Source organism: Apodemus sylvaticus, chromosome 2 (assembly GCF_947179515.1).
Source record: "Apodemus sylvaticus chromosome 2, mApoSyl1.1, whole genome shotgun sequence".
Classification (NCBI taxonomy): Eukaryota; Metazoa; Chordata; class Mammalia; order Rodentia; family Muridae; genus Apodemus; species Apodemus sylvaticus.
Genome location: NC_067473.1, coordinates 99,041,909 through 99,060,293, shown reverse-complemented (window position 1 = coordinate 99,060,293; position 18,385 = coordinate 99,041,909). Strand labels below are relative to the sequence as shown.

General features: G+C 40.0%; 1 pseudogene and 1 gene segment (V, D, J or C); one reads left to right on the top strand and one right to left on the bottom strand.

Annotated features, from left to right (window-relative positions):
- LOC127678018 (immunoglobulin kappa variable 4-1-like) overlaps positions 1-13,076 on the top strand; it is a 479,901-nt gene extending 466,825 nt beyond the window's left edge. Inside the window, 1 exon segment of the V gene segment in view lies at positions 12,685-13,076. Coding sequence covers positions 12,685-13,076 — 392 coding nt within the window.
- LOC127677206 (ornithine decarboxylase-like) lies at positions 3,494-11,689 on the bottom strand (annotated as a pseudogene).
- Positions 13,077-18,385: the final 5,309 nt, after the last annotated feature.

The window sequence follows — 18,385 nt, the reverse complement described above, 5'->3', positions numbered from 1 at the left end:
TAAACAGAATTCTCAACTGAGGAAACTCAGAATGAATGAGAAGGACCAACAGACATGATAAACATCATTAGTCATCTGGGAAATGCAAATCCAAACAACCCTAAAATTTCACCTCACACCAGTCAGAATGGCTAAGATCAAAAACCCAGGTGACAGTAGGTGCTGGTAAGGATATGGAGAAAGAGGAACACTCCCCTACTGCTGGTGTTATTGCAAGCTGTTGCCACCACTCTAGAAATCAGTTTGATGGTTCCTCAGAAAACTGAGCATGATACTACTGGAGGACCCAGTTATACCACTTCTGGGCATATACCCAGAGGATTCCCCAGCATGTAATAAGGATACATGCTCCACTATGCTCATAGCAGCCCTATTTATAATAGCCAGAAGCTGAAAAGAACCAACATATCCCTCAACAGAAGAATGGATACAGAAAAGGAGGTAGGGCATAACCCCAGTACATTTACACAATGGAGTTCCATTCAGCTATTAAAAATAAGGACTTCCTGAAATTCTCAGGCAAATGGATGGAACTAGAAAATGTCATCCAGAGGGAGGTAACTCAGTTACAAAAGGGCACACATTGTGTGTACATTGTACATTGTATGTACTCACAGATAAGTATTTATTAGACAATGTCCATGGAATACCCATGATACAATTCACAGACCACATGAAGTTCAAGAGGAAGGAAGAACAGAGTGGATGCTTCAGTCCTATTTAGAAGGGCGAACAAAATATTCAAGGGAAGTAGTGGGTAGGATGGACTTGAGAGGAAGAGAAGGGGAAGGGAAAAAGAAGGGCAGATTCAGGTACTGGAAGAGTTGGATGAGATGTAGAGAGGCTCAGGAAATTGAACAGAAGTGTGTAGCAATGGGGGATGGGGAACTAGGGTTACCAATCATAAAGCCCCAGATGCCAGGAAAGTGAGAGCCTCCCAGGACCCCACAGGGATGACATTAGCTCAAACACTCCACAAAGGGGAGGGAGAACTTGTGGAGATCATATCCAGAGGTAGGGCATAACCCCAGGTTGTGGGATGGGCCCACTCACCCATCTTCAAAATTTTCATCCAGAATTGCTCCTATCTAAAGGAAATACAGGGACAAAGAGTACAGCATAGACTGAAGGAAAGGCCATCCAGAGACTGCCCTATTTGGGCATCCATCCCACATGCAGATACCAAACCCAGACTCTATTGCAGAAGCCAAGAAGTGCTTACTGACAGGAGCCTGATACAGCTGTCTCCTGAGAGGATCTGCCAGATCCTGAGAAATACAGATGTGGATACTCACAACTAACCATTAGATTGAGCACAAGGACCACAAAGGAGGAGTAACAGGAAAGACTAAAGAAACTGAAGGGGTTTTATCTGGCATCAATGGGAAGTGAGGCCCTTTGTCCTGTGAGTTTGATGCCCCAGTGTAGAGGAATGCTAGGGAAGTAAAGTGGGAGTAGGTAGGTGAGTAGAGGAGCACCCTCATAGAAGCAAGGTAAGGGGAAATGGGATGGGGTTTTGCAGAGGGGAAACTGGGAAAGGTGATAACATTTGAAGTGTAAATAAATAATGTATCCAATTAAAAAAGAAAGGGTTCATTTGGACTTTCAGAGAGCTATACTGTATGAAAGCAGAAAGAAGGCAGCAGGTGGAAGATGTGGTAGCTGGAGCAGAAGCTCAGGGCTCATATCTCAAATTATATGTACTTATGTGTATCTGTCTGTATGTGTATGCATGTATGTATGTTTGTATATATGTGTATCACATTTGTGATTAAGTGGAATTATAAATGGCTAAGATTCATCATGTGGATGCTTCAAATGAATCAAACCTGACTCTTTTATAAGAGAAGCAAGTGCTTTTAACTGAGTTGAGTCTCCATCCCCAAATATTTTTTAAAAAAGATATTTCTCCATTTCTTCTTTCCTCTCCACCTCTCTCTCTCTCTCTCTCTCTCTCTCTCTCTCTCTCTCTCTCTCTCTCTCTCTCTGTTGCTGAATTCAGTATAAGAAGTTGACTCCCAAATGCTATATAGGATACATTCAATTATTGCTAGGTGGTAATACAGGTGAAGTCAAGGTTTGAGGGAACAAACAGGGATTCTGCGCTCAATGTTCAAAAAGCCTCAGATGCCCTCCAAAGGAAGTGACCAGGCCAACAGGTAACCAGGCAGACAATTCTTACCAACAGACTCTGGACACCAAAGGTAACAGCCAATTGCACACACTTGGCATCGGCTACGTAGAATGATGCTGTACGTCACAGTCTTGTGCCATCCACCTCTCCTCTTTTGTTTTTAATTTTTTTATTCGATATATTTTTTATTTACATTTCAAATGATTTCCCCTTTTCTAGCTCCCCACTCCCTGAAAGTCCCGTAAGCCCCCTTCTCTCCCCCTGTCCTCCCACCCACCCCTTCCCACTTCCCCATTCTGGTTTTGCCGAATACTGCTTCACTGAGTCTTTCCAGAACAAGGGGCCACTCTTCCTTTCTTCTTGTACCTCATTTGATGTGTAGACTATGTTTTGGGTATTCCAGTTTTCTAGGTTAATAACCACTTATTAGTGAATTCATACCATGATTCACCTTTTGAGTCTGGGTTACCTCACTTAGTATGATGTTCTCTAGCTCCATCCATTTGCCTAAGAATTTCATGAATTCATTGTTTCTAATGGCTGAATAGTACTCCATTGTGTAGATATACCACATTTTTTGCATCCACTCTTCTGTTGAGGGATACCTGGGTTCTTTCCAGCATCTGGCAATTATAAATAGGGCTGCTATGAACATAGTAGAGCATGTATCCTTATTACATGGTGGGGAATCCTCTGGGTATATGCCCAGGAGTGGTATAGCAGGATCTTCTGGAAGTGAGGTGCCCAGTTTTCGGAGGAACCGCCAGACTGATTTCCAGAGTGGTTGTACCAATTTGCAACCCCACCAGCAGTGGAGGAGTGTTCCTCTTTCTCCACACCCTCTCCAACACCTGCTGTCTCCTGAATTTTTAATCTTAGCCATTCTGACTGTCCACCTCTCCTCTTGCTGTGCTGGGCTAGACTCACTGCTGTGATACAGCTGCCTGTGCAGAAGTTTGTGCCTTCTATAATGGAAACTTGCAAGCATTCCCCAATGCCCAATTATTTCAAGATACTTTATTTTCAAAATGGGTCATAACATGAGCTTTTGGCCCATTCTGTCAGTGTCCAAGTTACAAATGCTTGCACAGCAGCTGAGCAGCACACCAGAAAGTGTCATGTCTGAAAAGTGAATAAAAGTTCATATAAAATAAATATTCTTTTCCCACAGGAAAACAGTAAATGTGCCCCCCATCTCCTCATCTTCCATACTGCACTGGTGCCAATCCCATTCTTACAAAGACATTCCAAACTAGCAGTAATTAAGTTATATGGTCCCCCGAAATGCCTTAATTCAAACTAATCTTGCAGGCAAGAGTTACAAGAATGGCAGCTACATATCGACACTAAGCACAGGCTTCAGGGCGATGGTGCATCCTGCTCTCCTGGCCACAAGACATAGGTAGAGTGCCAACATCCTGCTCCTCCACTTCCAGTGGGAAGCCATGGCTTGGTATCTGCTTCATGAGTTGTCGCTTTGGCTGTGATGTTTGGTCTCTGGAACCCATTGAATGTAGAAGAAGAAATAGTGTATGTAACCATGTTCTCAAACAGCATCCAATCATCTACTTGCATTTCAGGCATGTTACACCACTGCTCAATGATCTGATCAAGGTCAACACATGTTGGTCCCCAGATGCTGGATGAGTAATACTTCTCACCTTCTACAGCAGGGCCTTCACATGTGCATACTCATAAAGATTGGAGTTAAATGATCCATAAACTCCATTATTCACATCATACATGAAGGTTTGCTCATTTGACTCATCTTCATTGTCAGAGCCAGTCTTATTCCTTCCACATGTTTTCTTTGGCAATGATGTTGACTCTAAGTGTGAAAACTGATCATGCTATCTTCTAGGCTCAGCTACGCTTCTCCCTCCAGACTCTGATGGGAAGTACTTGTCCAGAGCTGGGTTAATCACACTGGTGATCTCTTCAAATTTAAGCTTTGTATCTTCAGATCCAGGAAAGTCACCACCAATATCAAGCAGGTACATGCTGAAACCAGCTTCTGTTCCCATATCAAGTACATATAGAGGGCATCCAGGTCAGTACAACCACTTTCCCCATTGGAGGTGATACCAAAGATGTCAATAATTAGTTCTTTCACTCATTCCAAAAGAAGCCTGCTGGTTTTGAGTGTGGCACCAAACTTGTCACTGAGGTGACAAACTGCTTTGGCATCTACAATGGCAGTCCACAAAACCCACTTTGCCTTTGGATGTGCTCTGATGACTTTCATCAATTCAATTTCATTGTCAAAAGTAAACATCTGAGAGGGAATTCTACTTTCAGAGGTGAGGCCGCTACAATCTTTGCTTCTGTGACCGAGCAGAGAGGTCAGCCAGGTATGCAGAGAACACCAGAGTGAAAGATCACTTGGGACACAGCCCACCAGGGCTCCACCTGCACCCAGGATCTAGGCAGCCCCACAGATGTCTGGGCACCTATCCTGCCAGGGAGCATCTGACCTGCAGGGAGTCCTGCACTTAGAGGGAGTCCCATGTTCAGAACTTGGGGCCATCCTCTACAACAGCATGCCATCTCCAAGTGGAGTAGGACGATAGCTATCCAAGCAGCTGATCAGAGCAGGCAGTCATCACAGGTGAGACCTGCCCTGCAGCTCAGAGAATCCTGTTCTGAACCCTCTGGCAGAAACCTTCTAGTTTCCTTTTCCAGCTTGGGACCACCCTCTTCCATTGGTGGCAGAGGGTGGATATGTACCACGTCCAAGTGATGGCCGGAGGTAGCTAACCAGTCAGAAGTGCAGAGAGGCCTGGCAATATAGTAGGACTACCTCTGCTGCTCAGAGGAAACAACAGGAAACCCTGAGAACACAGAGCCTAGGAACACGCTGGGACAGGAGCCTTCCGATTGCCACTTGCACCTAGAGTTGATCAAGGCCACAGAGCTACATACCCAAATAAAATTTCGAGAGAGCAGGTTTCACAGAAGTACTTATATACTGGTATACACAGAGAGAACGGGTCTCCCAGGAGCACAACGAAACCACAGTCAGAATCAGCAACACCAGCTTACACTAGAGATAACCAGATGGCAAAAGGCAAATGCAAGAACATCACCAACAGAGACAAAGGCAACACGGCTCCATCTAAAACAAGTTCCCCAACAACAGCACGTCCTAGATAACCCAACACACCAGAAAAGCAAAACCTGGACTTAAAATCACACATCATGATGCTGTTAGAGGACTTCAAGAAGGGCATAAATAAATCCCTTAATGAAATACAAAAGAACATGAGTCAACAGGTAGGAGTCCTTCAAAAGGAAACACAAAAATCACTTAAAGAAATAGAGAACATGGGACAATCGTTATGAGCCCATAAAGAGGAAACACAAAAATCACTTATGGAAATACAGGAGAACATGGGTCAAAAGGCAGAAGTCCTGAAAGAGGAAACACAAAAATCCCTTAAAGAATTACAGGAAAACACAAACAAACAAGTGAAGGAACTGAGAAAAAACAACCAGGATCTAAAAACAGAAATAGAATTAACTAAGAAATTACAAAGAGAGACAAATTTGGAGATAAACCACCTTGGAAAGAAATCATAAGTCATAGGTACAAACATAGACAACAGAATACAAGAGATAGAAGAAAGAATCTCTGGTGCTGAAGATACCATAAAAAAACATTGTCTCAACAGTCAAAGAAAATGCAAAATGCAAAAAGCTTGTAATCCAAAACATCCAGGAAATCCAGGACACAATGAGAAGGCCAAACCTAAGGATTATAAGTATAAAAGAGAGTAAAGATTTACAACTTGAAGGGCAAGTAAATATCTTCAACAAAATTAGAGAAGAAAACTTCCCTAACCTAAAAAGAGAGATGCCCATGAACATATAAGAAGCCTACAGATTCCAAACAGAATGGACCAGAGCAGAAGTACCATCCATCACATAATAATCAAAACATCAAATGCACTAAACAATAATTATTAAAAACAGTTAGAGAAAAAGGCCAAGTAACATATAAAGGAAGACCTATCAGAATTACACCAGATTTCATACCAGAGACCATTAAAGCTAGAAGATCCGGGGCAGAACTCAAACAGACTCTAAGAGAACATAAATGCCAGTGCAATCTACTATACCCAGAAAAACTCTCAATCACCATAGATGGAGAAAACAAGATATTCCATGATAAAACAAAATGTACACAATATCTTTCCACAAATCCAGTTCTCCAAAGGATGCTAGATGGAAAACGCCAATACAAAGAGGGCAGCTACAGACTAGAAAAAGCAAGAGAGTAATCTTTCAACAAATACAAAAGAAGATATCCACTCAAACATAAAAATAGCATCAAAATGACAGGAAGCAGCAATCACTATTCCTTAATATCTCTTAACATCAATGGACTCAGTTCCCTAATAAAAAGACATAGGCTAAAGACTGGATATGTAAACAGGACCCAGCATTTTGCTGCATACAGGAAATGCACTTCAGTGTCAAAGACAAACACTACCTCAGAGTAAAAGGCTGGAAAACAATTTTTACAAGCAAATGGTTCCAGGAAATAAGCTGGAGTAGCCGTTTTAATATTGGAAAAAACTGACTTTCAACCTAAAGGAATCAAGCAAGATGTGGAAGGACATTTCATAATCATCAAAGTGATAATCCACCAAGAAGAACTCTGAATTCTGAATATCTATGCTCCAAATGCAAGGGCACCCTCAACCATAAAAGAAACTTTACTAAAGCTCAAAGCACACATTGTACCCCACTCAATAATTGTGGATGACTTCAACACTCCACTCACCTTAATGGACCAATTAGGGAAACACAAACTAAACAGAGACACAATGAAACTAATTGAAGTTTTAGACCAAATGGATTTAATGGATATATATATATATATATATATATATATATATATATATATATATAACATTTCATCCTAAATCAAAAGAATATTCCTCCTTCTCAACACCTCATGGTACGTTTTCCAAAATCAACCATATAATTGGCTACAAACAGACCTGGACAGATATAGGAAGATTGAAATAATCACGTGCCTCCTACACATGTGATTACACAGATCACAATGGATTAAGAGTGGTCTTCAGTAGCAACAAAAACAACAGAAAGTCTCATACACATGGAAGGTGAACAATGCTCTACTCAATGGTACGTTGGTCAAGGAAGAAATAAGTAAGAATTCAAAGACTTTCTAGAATTTATTGAAAATGAAAGCACATTATACCCAAACTTATGACACAATGAAAGCAGTGATAAGAGGAAAACCCTGAGTGCCTTCAAAAATATACTGTAGAGAGCATACACTAGCATCTTAATGGGACACCTGAAAGCTCTGGAACAGAAAGAAGCTAATTCACCCAAGAGGGGAAGAAGGTAGGAATTCATCAAACTCAGGGCTGAAGTCAACCAAGTAGGAACAAAAAAAAAAAAACTATACAAAGAATCAACAAAACTAGGAGCTGGTTCTTTGAGAAAATCAACAAATTGATAAACCCTTAGCCAGACTAACCAGAGGGCATAGAGACAGTATCCAAATTAACAAAATCAGAAATGAAAAGGGAGATATAATAACAGAAACTGAGAAAATTCAAAAAAATCATCAGATCCAAATACAAAAACCTTACTAAACACAATTGGAGAATCTGGATGAAATGGACTATTTCCTAGACAGATAACAAATATCTAAATTAAATCAGGATCAAATAGAACATCTAAACATTCCCATAACCCCTAAAGAAATAGGAGTAGCCATTGAAACAAACAAAAAAAGCACAGGACAAGATTCTTTTAGTGCAGAATACTACCAGACTTTCAAGAAGACTTAACACCAATTCTCCTCAAACTATTCCGCAAAATAGAAACAGAAGTAACACTACCCAACCTGTTCTATGAAGCCACAATTACACTGCTATGAAAACTACACGAAGATCCAACAGAGAAAGAGAACTTCAGAACAATTTCCCTTATGAATATCAATGCAAAAATACACAATAAAATTCTTGCCAACTGAATCCAAAAACACATCAAAATGATCATTCACCGCGATCAAGTAGGTTTCATCCCAGGGATGCAAGGATGGTTCAGTATATGGAAACCCATCAAAGTAATCCACTACATGTACAAACTGAAAGAAAAGAACCACATGGTCTTTTTATTAGATGCTGAAAAATCATTTGACAAAATTCATCATCCTTTCATGCTAAAAGTTTCAGAAAGATTGGGAATCCAGTGCCCATATCTAAACATAGTAAAAGCAATATACAGCAATCCAGTAGCAAACATCAAACTAAACAGAGAGAAACTTGAAGCAATCCCACTGAAATCAGGGGCAAGACAAAGCTGCCCTCTCTCTGCATAGCTATTCAATATAGTTCTTAAAGTTCTAGCTAGAGCTATTAGACAGGAAAAGGGGGTCAAAGGGATACAAATAGGAAAGGAGAAAGTCAAGTTATCACTATTGGCAGATGATATGATAGTATACTTAAGTGACCCAAAAAACTCCACTAGAGAACTCCCATAGCTGATAAACAACTTTAGCCAAATGGCCGAATATAAAATCAGCTCAAGCAAATAAATAGCCTTCCTATATTAAAAGGATAAACAGGGTAAGAAAGAAATTGGGAAAATGACTCCCTTCAAAATAGTCACAAACAATATAAAATATCTTGGGGTGACTCTAATCAAGCAAGTGAAAAATCTGTATGACAAGAGCTTCAAATCTCTGAAGAAAGAAATCAAAGAACTCAGTAAATGGAAAGATCTCAAGTGCTCTTGGGTTGGCAGGATTAATATCAAAAAATGGCCATATTGCCAAAAGCAATATATAAATTCAATGCAATCCCCATCAAAATTCCAACTCAAGTCTTCATAGAGTTAGAAAGAGTAATTCACAAATTCCTCCGGTATAACAAAAAATCCTAGGATAGCTAAAACTATTCTCAACAGTAAGAGAACTTCTGGGGGAATCAATATACTGTACCTCAAGCAGTACTACAGATGAATAGTGTTAAAAATTGAATGGTATTGGTACAGTGACAGGCAGGTAGATCAATGGAATAGAATTGAAGACCCAGAAATGAACCCACACATCTATGGTCACTTGATCTTTGACATAGGTGCTACAACCATCCAGTGGAAAAAAGATATCCTTTTCAACAAATGGTGCCCGTTCAACTGGAGGTCAGCATGCAGAAGAATGCAAATTGATCCTTTATTGTCTCCTTGTACTAAGCTCAACTCCAAATGGACCAAGGACTTCCACATAAAACCAGACACACTGAAACTAATAGAAAAGAAACGATCAAGAATTGATAAATGGGACCTCGTAAAATTACAGTTTCTGTAAGGCAAAGGACACTGTCAAAAGGACAAAATGGCAACCAACAAATTGGGAAAATGTTTTCACCAACCCTACATCCAACAGAGGGCTGATATCCAATATGTACAAAGAACTCAAGAAATTAGACTCTCAAGAACCAAATAACTCTATTAAAATTGGGTACAGAGCTAAACAAAGAATTTTCACCTAAAGAATGTCAAATGTCTGAGAAGCATCTTAAGAAATGTTCAACATCATTAGTCATTAGGGAAATGCAAATCAAAATAACCCTGAGATTTTACCTCACACCAGTCAGAATGGTAAGATTAATATCTCAGGAGACAGCAGGCGTTTGTGAGGATGTTGAGAAAAAGGAACACACCTCCACTGCTGGTGGGATTGCAATCTGGTACAACCACACTGGAAATCAGTCTGGCAGTTCCTCAGAAAACTGGATGTGACACTTCCGGAGGACCCTGCTATACCACTCATGGGCATATATCCAGAGGATACCCCGGTATGCAATAAAGACACATGCTCCATTATGTTCATAGCAGCCTTATTTATAATAGCCAGAAGCTGGAAAGAACCCAGATGTCCCTCAGTGGAGGAATGGATGCAGAAAATGTGGTATATTTACACAATGGAATACTACTCAGCAATTAGAAACAATGAATTCATGAAATTCTTAGGGAAATGATTGGAACTGGAAAATATCATTTGAAGTGAGTTAACCCATTCACAAAGGAACAACATGGAATGTAGTCACTAATAAGTGGATATTAGCCCAGAAGCTCAGAATACTCAAAACACAATGCCCATATCAAATCATTTCCAGGAAGAAGGAAGGAGAGGGCCCAGGTCCTGGAAATGCTTGATGCAGCAATGTAGGAGATTACCAGGACAGAGAAATGGGTTGGGTTTGATTGGAGAACAGCCAGAGGGAAGAGGGTTTATGGGGCTTATGGAGAGGAGGGAATCTGAAATGGGGAAATCATTTGAAATGCAAACAAAGAATATAGAAAATTAAAAAAAAATAAAAATAAGAAAGTATAAACAGTAGCAACAGTGTATGTACCCATTTTCTCAAACAGCATCCAATCACCCACATGCATTTCAGGCAGTGTACAGCACTGCTCAATGATCTGATCAAGGTCAACACATGTTGGTCCCCAGACACTGGATAATACTTCTCACCTGGATTGGTTCTCTTCTGCAGCAGGGCTGTGCATAATAATATAAAATTGAGTTAAATGATCCATAAAATCCATTATTCACATCATACGTGAAGGTTTGCTCATTTGACTCATCTTCATCATCCAAGCTGGTCTGCTCCTTCCACATGTTTTCTTTGGCAATGATGTTGACTCTAAGTGTGAAAGCTGATCATACTATCTGTCAGGCTCAGCAGAATTATAATTCTCCTTCCAGAGTCTGGCGGGAAGATCTTGTCCAGTGCTGGGTTAACCACACTCGTTATCTTTTCACATTTCAGCTATGTATCTTCAGGTCCAGGAAAGTCACCACAAATATCAAGCAGATACATACTGAAACCAGCTTCTGTTAGCATGTCAAATACACAGTGGACATCTGACACTGCCTGCACAAAGGTTTCTTTGCCAGTACAAGCACTGCCCACAGGGAAGCTGACACCAATGATGACAACATTTAGCTCTTTTGCTCATTCCAAGACAAGCCTGCTGGTTTTGAGTGTGGCACTAAACTTATCACTGAGGTGACAAACAGCTTTGGAATTGTCAGTGGCAATCCACAAAACCCACTTTGCCTTTAGATGTGCTCTGGTGACTTTCATAAATTCAATTTCACTGTCATAAGTCAACATCTGGACTCTGACACTGGTAGAATTCTTGATTGGAGACACTTGGGTACAAGGACTTGCATAGATAATCCTCTCTGCGGGCACCCCAAGGCCCTGCACCAGCTGTATTTCAGTCTTGTTTGCACAGTCAAATCCTTCCCCGATAGCAACTGTGGCACTCACTCTGGCTCTGCTGTCATTACACCTGACTGTGCAAAAGAGAGTAATATGGGGAAGATCTTTAGCCACTTCACATGCTTCTTTAGAATGTCTCCAAGGTTCACAAAATAGAAGCATCCTTAACTTCAGAGGAAGAGACTTTAATTTTTTTTGATCCAGAATGTCCTTAGCAGTAAATAAAGCCTTCATCAAGAATATGGCAGTCAAACTCTTCCTTAGTAAAGATGCTCATGGTTCTCAATGTACCTACAGAAAACCTAGAGTTGGAATTAGATTATCACCTGCTCCTCACAAGGCCAACTTATCCATGAACTTTAAATGCTGTACCTTTGGAGCATTGGAAACACTCACAGCACAGGGGCACATCTGGCTGGACCCATGGAGATGCTGCTGCTGAACCCATTGGAGTGCCCAGCTGTCAGCCAACTGCAAAAGCTGACTAGAGGTAGCACAGAGTAAATCCTGTGGTGGTGGCTGCAGGGACTGACCTCCACAATTCTCTTACCTCCCCACATCAATATTCCCTCCTTTCTCTATCCTTTTCTTTCATTCCCTTCCTTTACCACTTTCAGTTATTTTTTTCTGTTCTTTTTTCCACTTCCCCTGTTTATTTTGTTGTTGTTGTACAGGATTTATTGTTTCCTTAGGATTGAATCAAAGGTTGTTATACTACTATTTCTGTAAAACTCATCTTTTGATTTATAATGGAAGCCTGTCATGAGAGCATCTACACACTTGTGGGGTTTCAGAGCTTTAAATTGGTCCTTGAGCTTCTATGTTGGCTTCCTTCCCAGTGATTACCTCCTGTCTGTGATAGTACTTTTGGCTTTTGATTTGACCTGGATGATCTCATACAGCATTGTCCAGGCAATTTACATCTGTATTTGATGACTGCTTTACATAGATCCCTAGAGGCCAGCCCAGCTACCCATGATTTATAAACCAGGCCTTTGCAGAGTGATCTGAAATGTCTCAGAACAGTATGAGCATCAAGGTGGAGTCACAGACTCAGGCCTTTATATTTGCATTGCTGTGGTTGTCAGGTGAGACATTTAAAAGTATTATAATATCTTAACTGTAATTCATTTGTAGAGAAATAGCTATTTTCTATAGGAAGCAAATAGTATGCAGAGAAAGGCATTAGAAAAGACAGTTTGGATTCTAAGATTTGTATCACAAAGACTTTGTTTGTATAAGTGTATACTTGTTATCTATTTCTGATTGCAGGTGTTGATGGAGACATTGTAATGACCCAGTCTTACAAATCCATATCCACATTGGTAGGAGAAAGAGTCACCTTGAACTGCAAGGCCAGTCAGAATGTGTATAATTCTGTAGCCTGGTATGAACAAAAGCCTGGTCATTCTCCTAAACTGCTTATCTCTGGAGCATCCAACCGGTTTACTGGGGTCCCTGATAGCTTCACAGGCAGTGGATATGGGGCAGATTTCACTCTGACAATCAGCAGTGTGCAGGCCGAAGACCTGGCAGTTTACTATTGTCAGCAGTACAGCAGCTCTCCTCCCACAGTGCTTCAGCCTCTTACACAAACCTCTTCTGAGATTCTAATCAGCTGCCAGTACCTCACATCCCCTTCTGCCTACAGGTGCTATGCCTAAATTTTGTCAAGTTTTGTAGTAAATTAATTAACAGATCCTTTGACTTGGAAAGTCCTCATGGCAAAAGTGATGTAAAGACATTTGTATTATTTTTAATTTCTCATTCTTAGATTCTGTGTATTGAATATGTCAAATTTATTATCTTATATTCTGGAATGAAAAGTTCCAATGTGAGTCTCCATGAGTTAAATCAAGAGCCTGTCTGGCATATTCCCACTGGAAGATACAGAAGAGAACTTGTCTTTTGTTTAGCTCAGCTCTGAGTGATCTCCTTTTGTACTCCTGGCAATTTCCCTCATGTTGTCCTTTTGGTTAACTTTCTTTATTTCCATATATAATTTTAAGTTTCATAAAGCAAATATATAAAAAGTTTTTCATGTATTTTGACGATATTCTTTCCCCTTGTTTATTCTTTCTCTCACAACCTTTCCCTCCAACTAACATACTTCCAATCCCTTGTCTTCCACCTATTTCTAGGTGACAAATATATATGGGCTTGTGTTTGTGCACACACACACACATACACACACATATGCACACACACACACATACACACACACACACACAGGCTTTTATGAATCTATTAAAATGTATGATTCAAACATCAGAGAAAGCCTCATGTGTTACTCCTTAAACAACATATCTGATCTTCCTATTCCTAGGCCATATCTGCCTCTTGTGTCTTCTCATCTATTTTCCCAATGTGAAGACTGTGAGAACTCATTTTATACTGCACTACATTAATGGAAAATATGGTTTTGTTTCATGGGAATCAAGTTTGTTTTCCTGTCTTAATGATTAACAGTGTTTAATATTTATTGAGGGAAATATTTTGTATTTCAATAAATCAATATGTTAACTAATCCCTAACATATATTAATTAAAAATTAATTGAAGACATATTTTGTTCTTGTTATTTGTTTTTGAGAGAAAGTATCATGGCCTGTTAAACAGGAAAGTGGATTTTGATGTCATAAAATTCCACCTACCTCTTTCTAAGCACTGTGATCAATGGTATGGGCCATTACACATTGCCTTGGGCACCATTGTGAAACTCAGAGATAGAACATGTTTACAAATAGTTGTTTGAGAACTCCAAATATCTTACATTAATTTGCATGTGAATAGGTTCTTCATAGCTTGATTCCAGTGCCTCACTCTATAGTATGAGCACAGATGTACCAGCTGCATCTGAGGAAAATCACTGGCTTGCATGTTTTTTGCTTAGTATGTTGTTTCTTCACTGTGACAATGCACTATGACAAAGAGAGGATCATTTATTTTATGTCACAGTTTCAATCCATGTTAGTCTTGCTTCATTGCTATGGGTTAAATACAAGGCTGAATATCATGGAAGAAGTGGATAGCCAGAGACTGATATTCAGCTCATCAAGGAGGAATCCAGAGAAGGAGAATGGGACAAGGACAAGCCATGTTTGTTCCCTCCTTCCTATCTTCAGCTTTTTCAACCCTTCTCCTAATTTAAACATAGGGGCCACTGACTTTACTCCAGTGTTTGTGTGCAAGTATCTGCATCTGTCTCAGTCAGCTGCTGGTAAAAACTCTCACAGGGCAGTTATGCTATGAACCTATATGCAAGCATGTCATAACATCAATAACAGAAGTTGTAGTTCATTTATAAAATAGAATACTGTTCATCTATTAGGAAAGATGGCATTATGAATTTTTCAGGCAAATGTATGGAACTAGAACATATCATCCTAAGAGAGTCACCCAGACTCAAAAGGACATGACTTGTGTGCACTCACTGATAAATGGATATTAGCCAAGAAGTACAGAATGTCCCCAATACACCTCATAACATAAGAGGTTAAATAAGAAGGAAAGCCTAGGTGAAGATGCTTAAATGTCTCTTTGAAGGTGAACAAAATAATCATGCAATACAGAGGGAGGGATGGACCTGGCGGGGAGAGGGCATGAGGAAGGGAAAAGAAGGGGATACAGGAGAGAAGCCAGAGTTTCAAGAGAATGAATGGAAATATAGAAAGTCCCAGAGAACTAACATAAGGGAGACTCCTAGGGCCTTTTCTGGGTGTTCCTAGCCAAAATTACCAATAGTGGGGAGACGTAACCTGAAGAGACTACTTAGAGAAGTTAGACAGGGCCCAGTAGACATAAAATCACCTTCAAAATTTTTGACCTAGAATTGTTCCTGTCTACAGGAATTTAGGAAGAAAAATGGAGCAGACTGAAGTCATGACTAACCAATGACCAACCTTACTTGTGATCCATCCCACAGGTAGGCATGAAACCCTGTCACTATTACTGATACTATGCTATGCTTGCAGACAAGAGCCTAGCATTGCTGCCCTATGGGAGGTTCTACAACTGACTGAGATAGATGCAGATACTTACAGCTAAGCATTGGACTAAGCTTGAGGAGCCATATAGAAGAGTTAGGGGAAGGATTGGAACAAATAAATGGGATGGTGCAGTGTTTTTTATGTGCTTGACAATGGAAATGGCATTATTAGGAGGTGTAGCCTTGTTAGAAGATGTGTATCACTGTGAAGTTGGTCTTTGTTTGAGACCCTCCTCCTTGCTGCCTGGAAACAGTCTTCTCCAGTTTGCCTTTGGATAAAGATGCAATACTCTAAGCCAATCCATCTGTAAACTATCCCCTATGAAATGTTATCCTTTATAAGAGTTGACTTGATCATGCTGTCACTTCACAGCAATGGATACCATAACTAAGATAGATGGCAATGCCATAGGAAGACCTACAGTGTCAACTAACCTGGATCCCTGGGAGTTCACAAATCTTAAAACACCAACCAAAGATCATACAGAGTCTGGTCCAAGGCTCCCAACACATATGTAGCAGAAGCCTCCCTTGTCTGGTCTCAGTAGGAGAGGGTACATCTAATCTTGTAGAGACTTTTACTCCAGGAATGGGGAATGCTGTGGAGTTGGTACCCTCTCAAAGGTGAAGGAGAGGGAGAATTGGGGAAGAACTCTTCCAGGGGAAACTTGGATGGGGGATAACATTTGAGATTTAAATAAATAAAATATTTAATTAATAAAAATATCTAAATAAAGTCAAACATTGGAGACTATAATTTAAATGAAACCATAAATCAAATGGACTTAGAAGAAATTCAAGAATGCCCAGTAAGAATGCCTTTCTTCTCATTAGCTCCTGGAATTTTTCTGAAATTTCTTCTCATTAGCTCCTCAAATTCTACCATGTATTAGGATGTGAAATAATTATAGGAAAAGTAAACTAATATTATGCATTCTCTATTACCACAATGTAATAAATGTGGATACCAATAGCAATAGAATGCATATGAAGCACACAGTGTCACAGGAAATAGTCATCATTAGAATGAACAGTATTTCTTTTAAGGTGTAAATTAGGAAAAGAATTTTACAGTTCCTAAAATTGGGTGAAAATAAAATACAAAAGTTTTACAATCAGCTAGATCTCCCACACCCTTTCCCACAGGGTAATCATAGGAATTTCCCTGACCCTATTGAGCCACAACCTTACTCAGAAAAACAGACCTAGCCCTGGTTTTACATACATTGTGACAAATTTGGTTGGTCACCCATACCTGTGCAGCAAGCAATGTCTAGGCTTCTGACAGGACCATTCTTGCCTATACATTCACATATTGGACACTCTCACATAAAATTAACATCTTTTCTGAGCCACATCTAACCTGCCATTCAAGACTTGGAGAGGGAACAACACCATTGCATGGCTATATACCATATGTTTACATGACTTATTTACTCCCAAGCCATTTAAAGCCTTTAGACTCAATCATCCCATACTCTCTTCTACCTCAAGGTGCTTTGTGCATGTTAACTTAGAACTAACAAATATTCACATGCTCAGATCTCATTGCAAGATTACCATCACTTTTAAAGATCAATCAGGCATCTTTTCCCCAAAACCTACAAGTACTGTGCGGTTGTTTGTCAATGAGAATTACCTAGACGAATCACGGGACAGAGAATGTAAAAGAACAACCATCAACTTCATCAGTAAATTCAAGAAGTTTTAAAAAAGATACCAAGAAACCTCCCATGCTCATGGATCGGCAGCATTAATATAGTCAAAATGCCCATTTTGTCAAAAGCAATATACAGATTCAACGCAATACCCATCAAAATCCCAACTCAATTCTTCATGGAGTTAGAAAGAGCAATTCTCAAATTCATCTGGAATAACAAAAACTGGGTTACCTCACTTAGTATGATGTTCTCCAGTTCCATCCATTTGCCTAAAAATATCATAAATTCATTGTTTCTAATGGCAGAATAGTATTCCATTGTGTATATATACCACATTTTTGCATCCATTCTTCTGTTGAGGGATACCTGAATTCTTTCCAGCTTCTGGCTATTATAAATAGGGCTGCTATGAACATAGTGGAGCATGTATCCTTAGACATGCTGGGGAATCTTCTGGGTATATGCCCAGGAGTGGTATAGCAGGATCTTCTGGAAGTGACGTGCCCAGTTTTCAGAGGAATCGCCAGACTGATTTCCAGAGTGGTTGTAACAATTTGCAACCCCACCAGCAGTGGAGGAGTGTTCCTCTTTCTCTACATCCATACCAACACCTGCTGTCTCTTGAATTTTTAATCTTAGCCATTCTGACTGATGTAAGGTGAAATCTCAGGGTTGGTTTGATTTGCATTTCCCTAATGACTAATGAAGTTGAGCATTTTTTAAGATGCTTCTCTGCCATCCGAAGTTCTTCAGGTGAAAAATCTTTGTTTAACTCTGTACCCCATTTTTAATAGGGTTATGTGGTTTTCTGGGGTCTAACTTCTTGAGTTCTTTGTATATATTGGATATTAGCCCTCTATCTGATGTAGGGTTGGTGAAGATCTTTTCCCAATTTGTTGGTTGCCGATTTGTCCTTTTGATGGTGTCCTTTGCCTTACAGAAACTTTGTATTTTTATGAGGTCCCATTTGTCAATTCTTGATCTTAGAGCATACACTATTGGTGATCTCTTCAGATACTTTCCCTCTGTACCAATGTCCTCAAGGGTCTTCCCCAGTTTCTTTTCTATTACCTTCACAGTGTCTGGCTTTATGTGGAGGTCCTTGATCTATTTGGAATTGAGCTTAGTACAAGGAGACAAGGATGGATCAATTCGCATTCTTCTGCATGGTGACCTCCAGTTGAACCAGCACCATTTGTTGATAGGGCTATCTTTTTTCCATTGGATGTTCTCAGCCCCTTTGTTGAGGATCAAGTGGCCATAGGTGTGTGGGTTCATTTCTGGATCTTCAATCCTGTTCCATTGATCCGCCTGCCTGTCGCTGT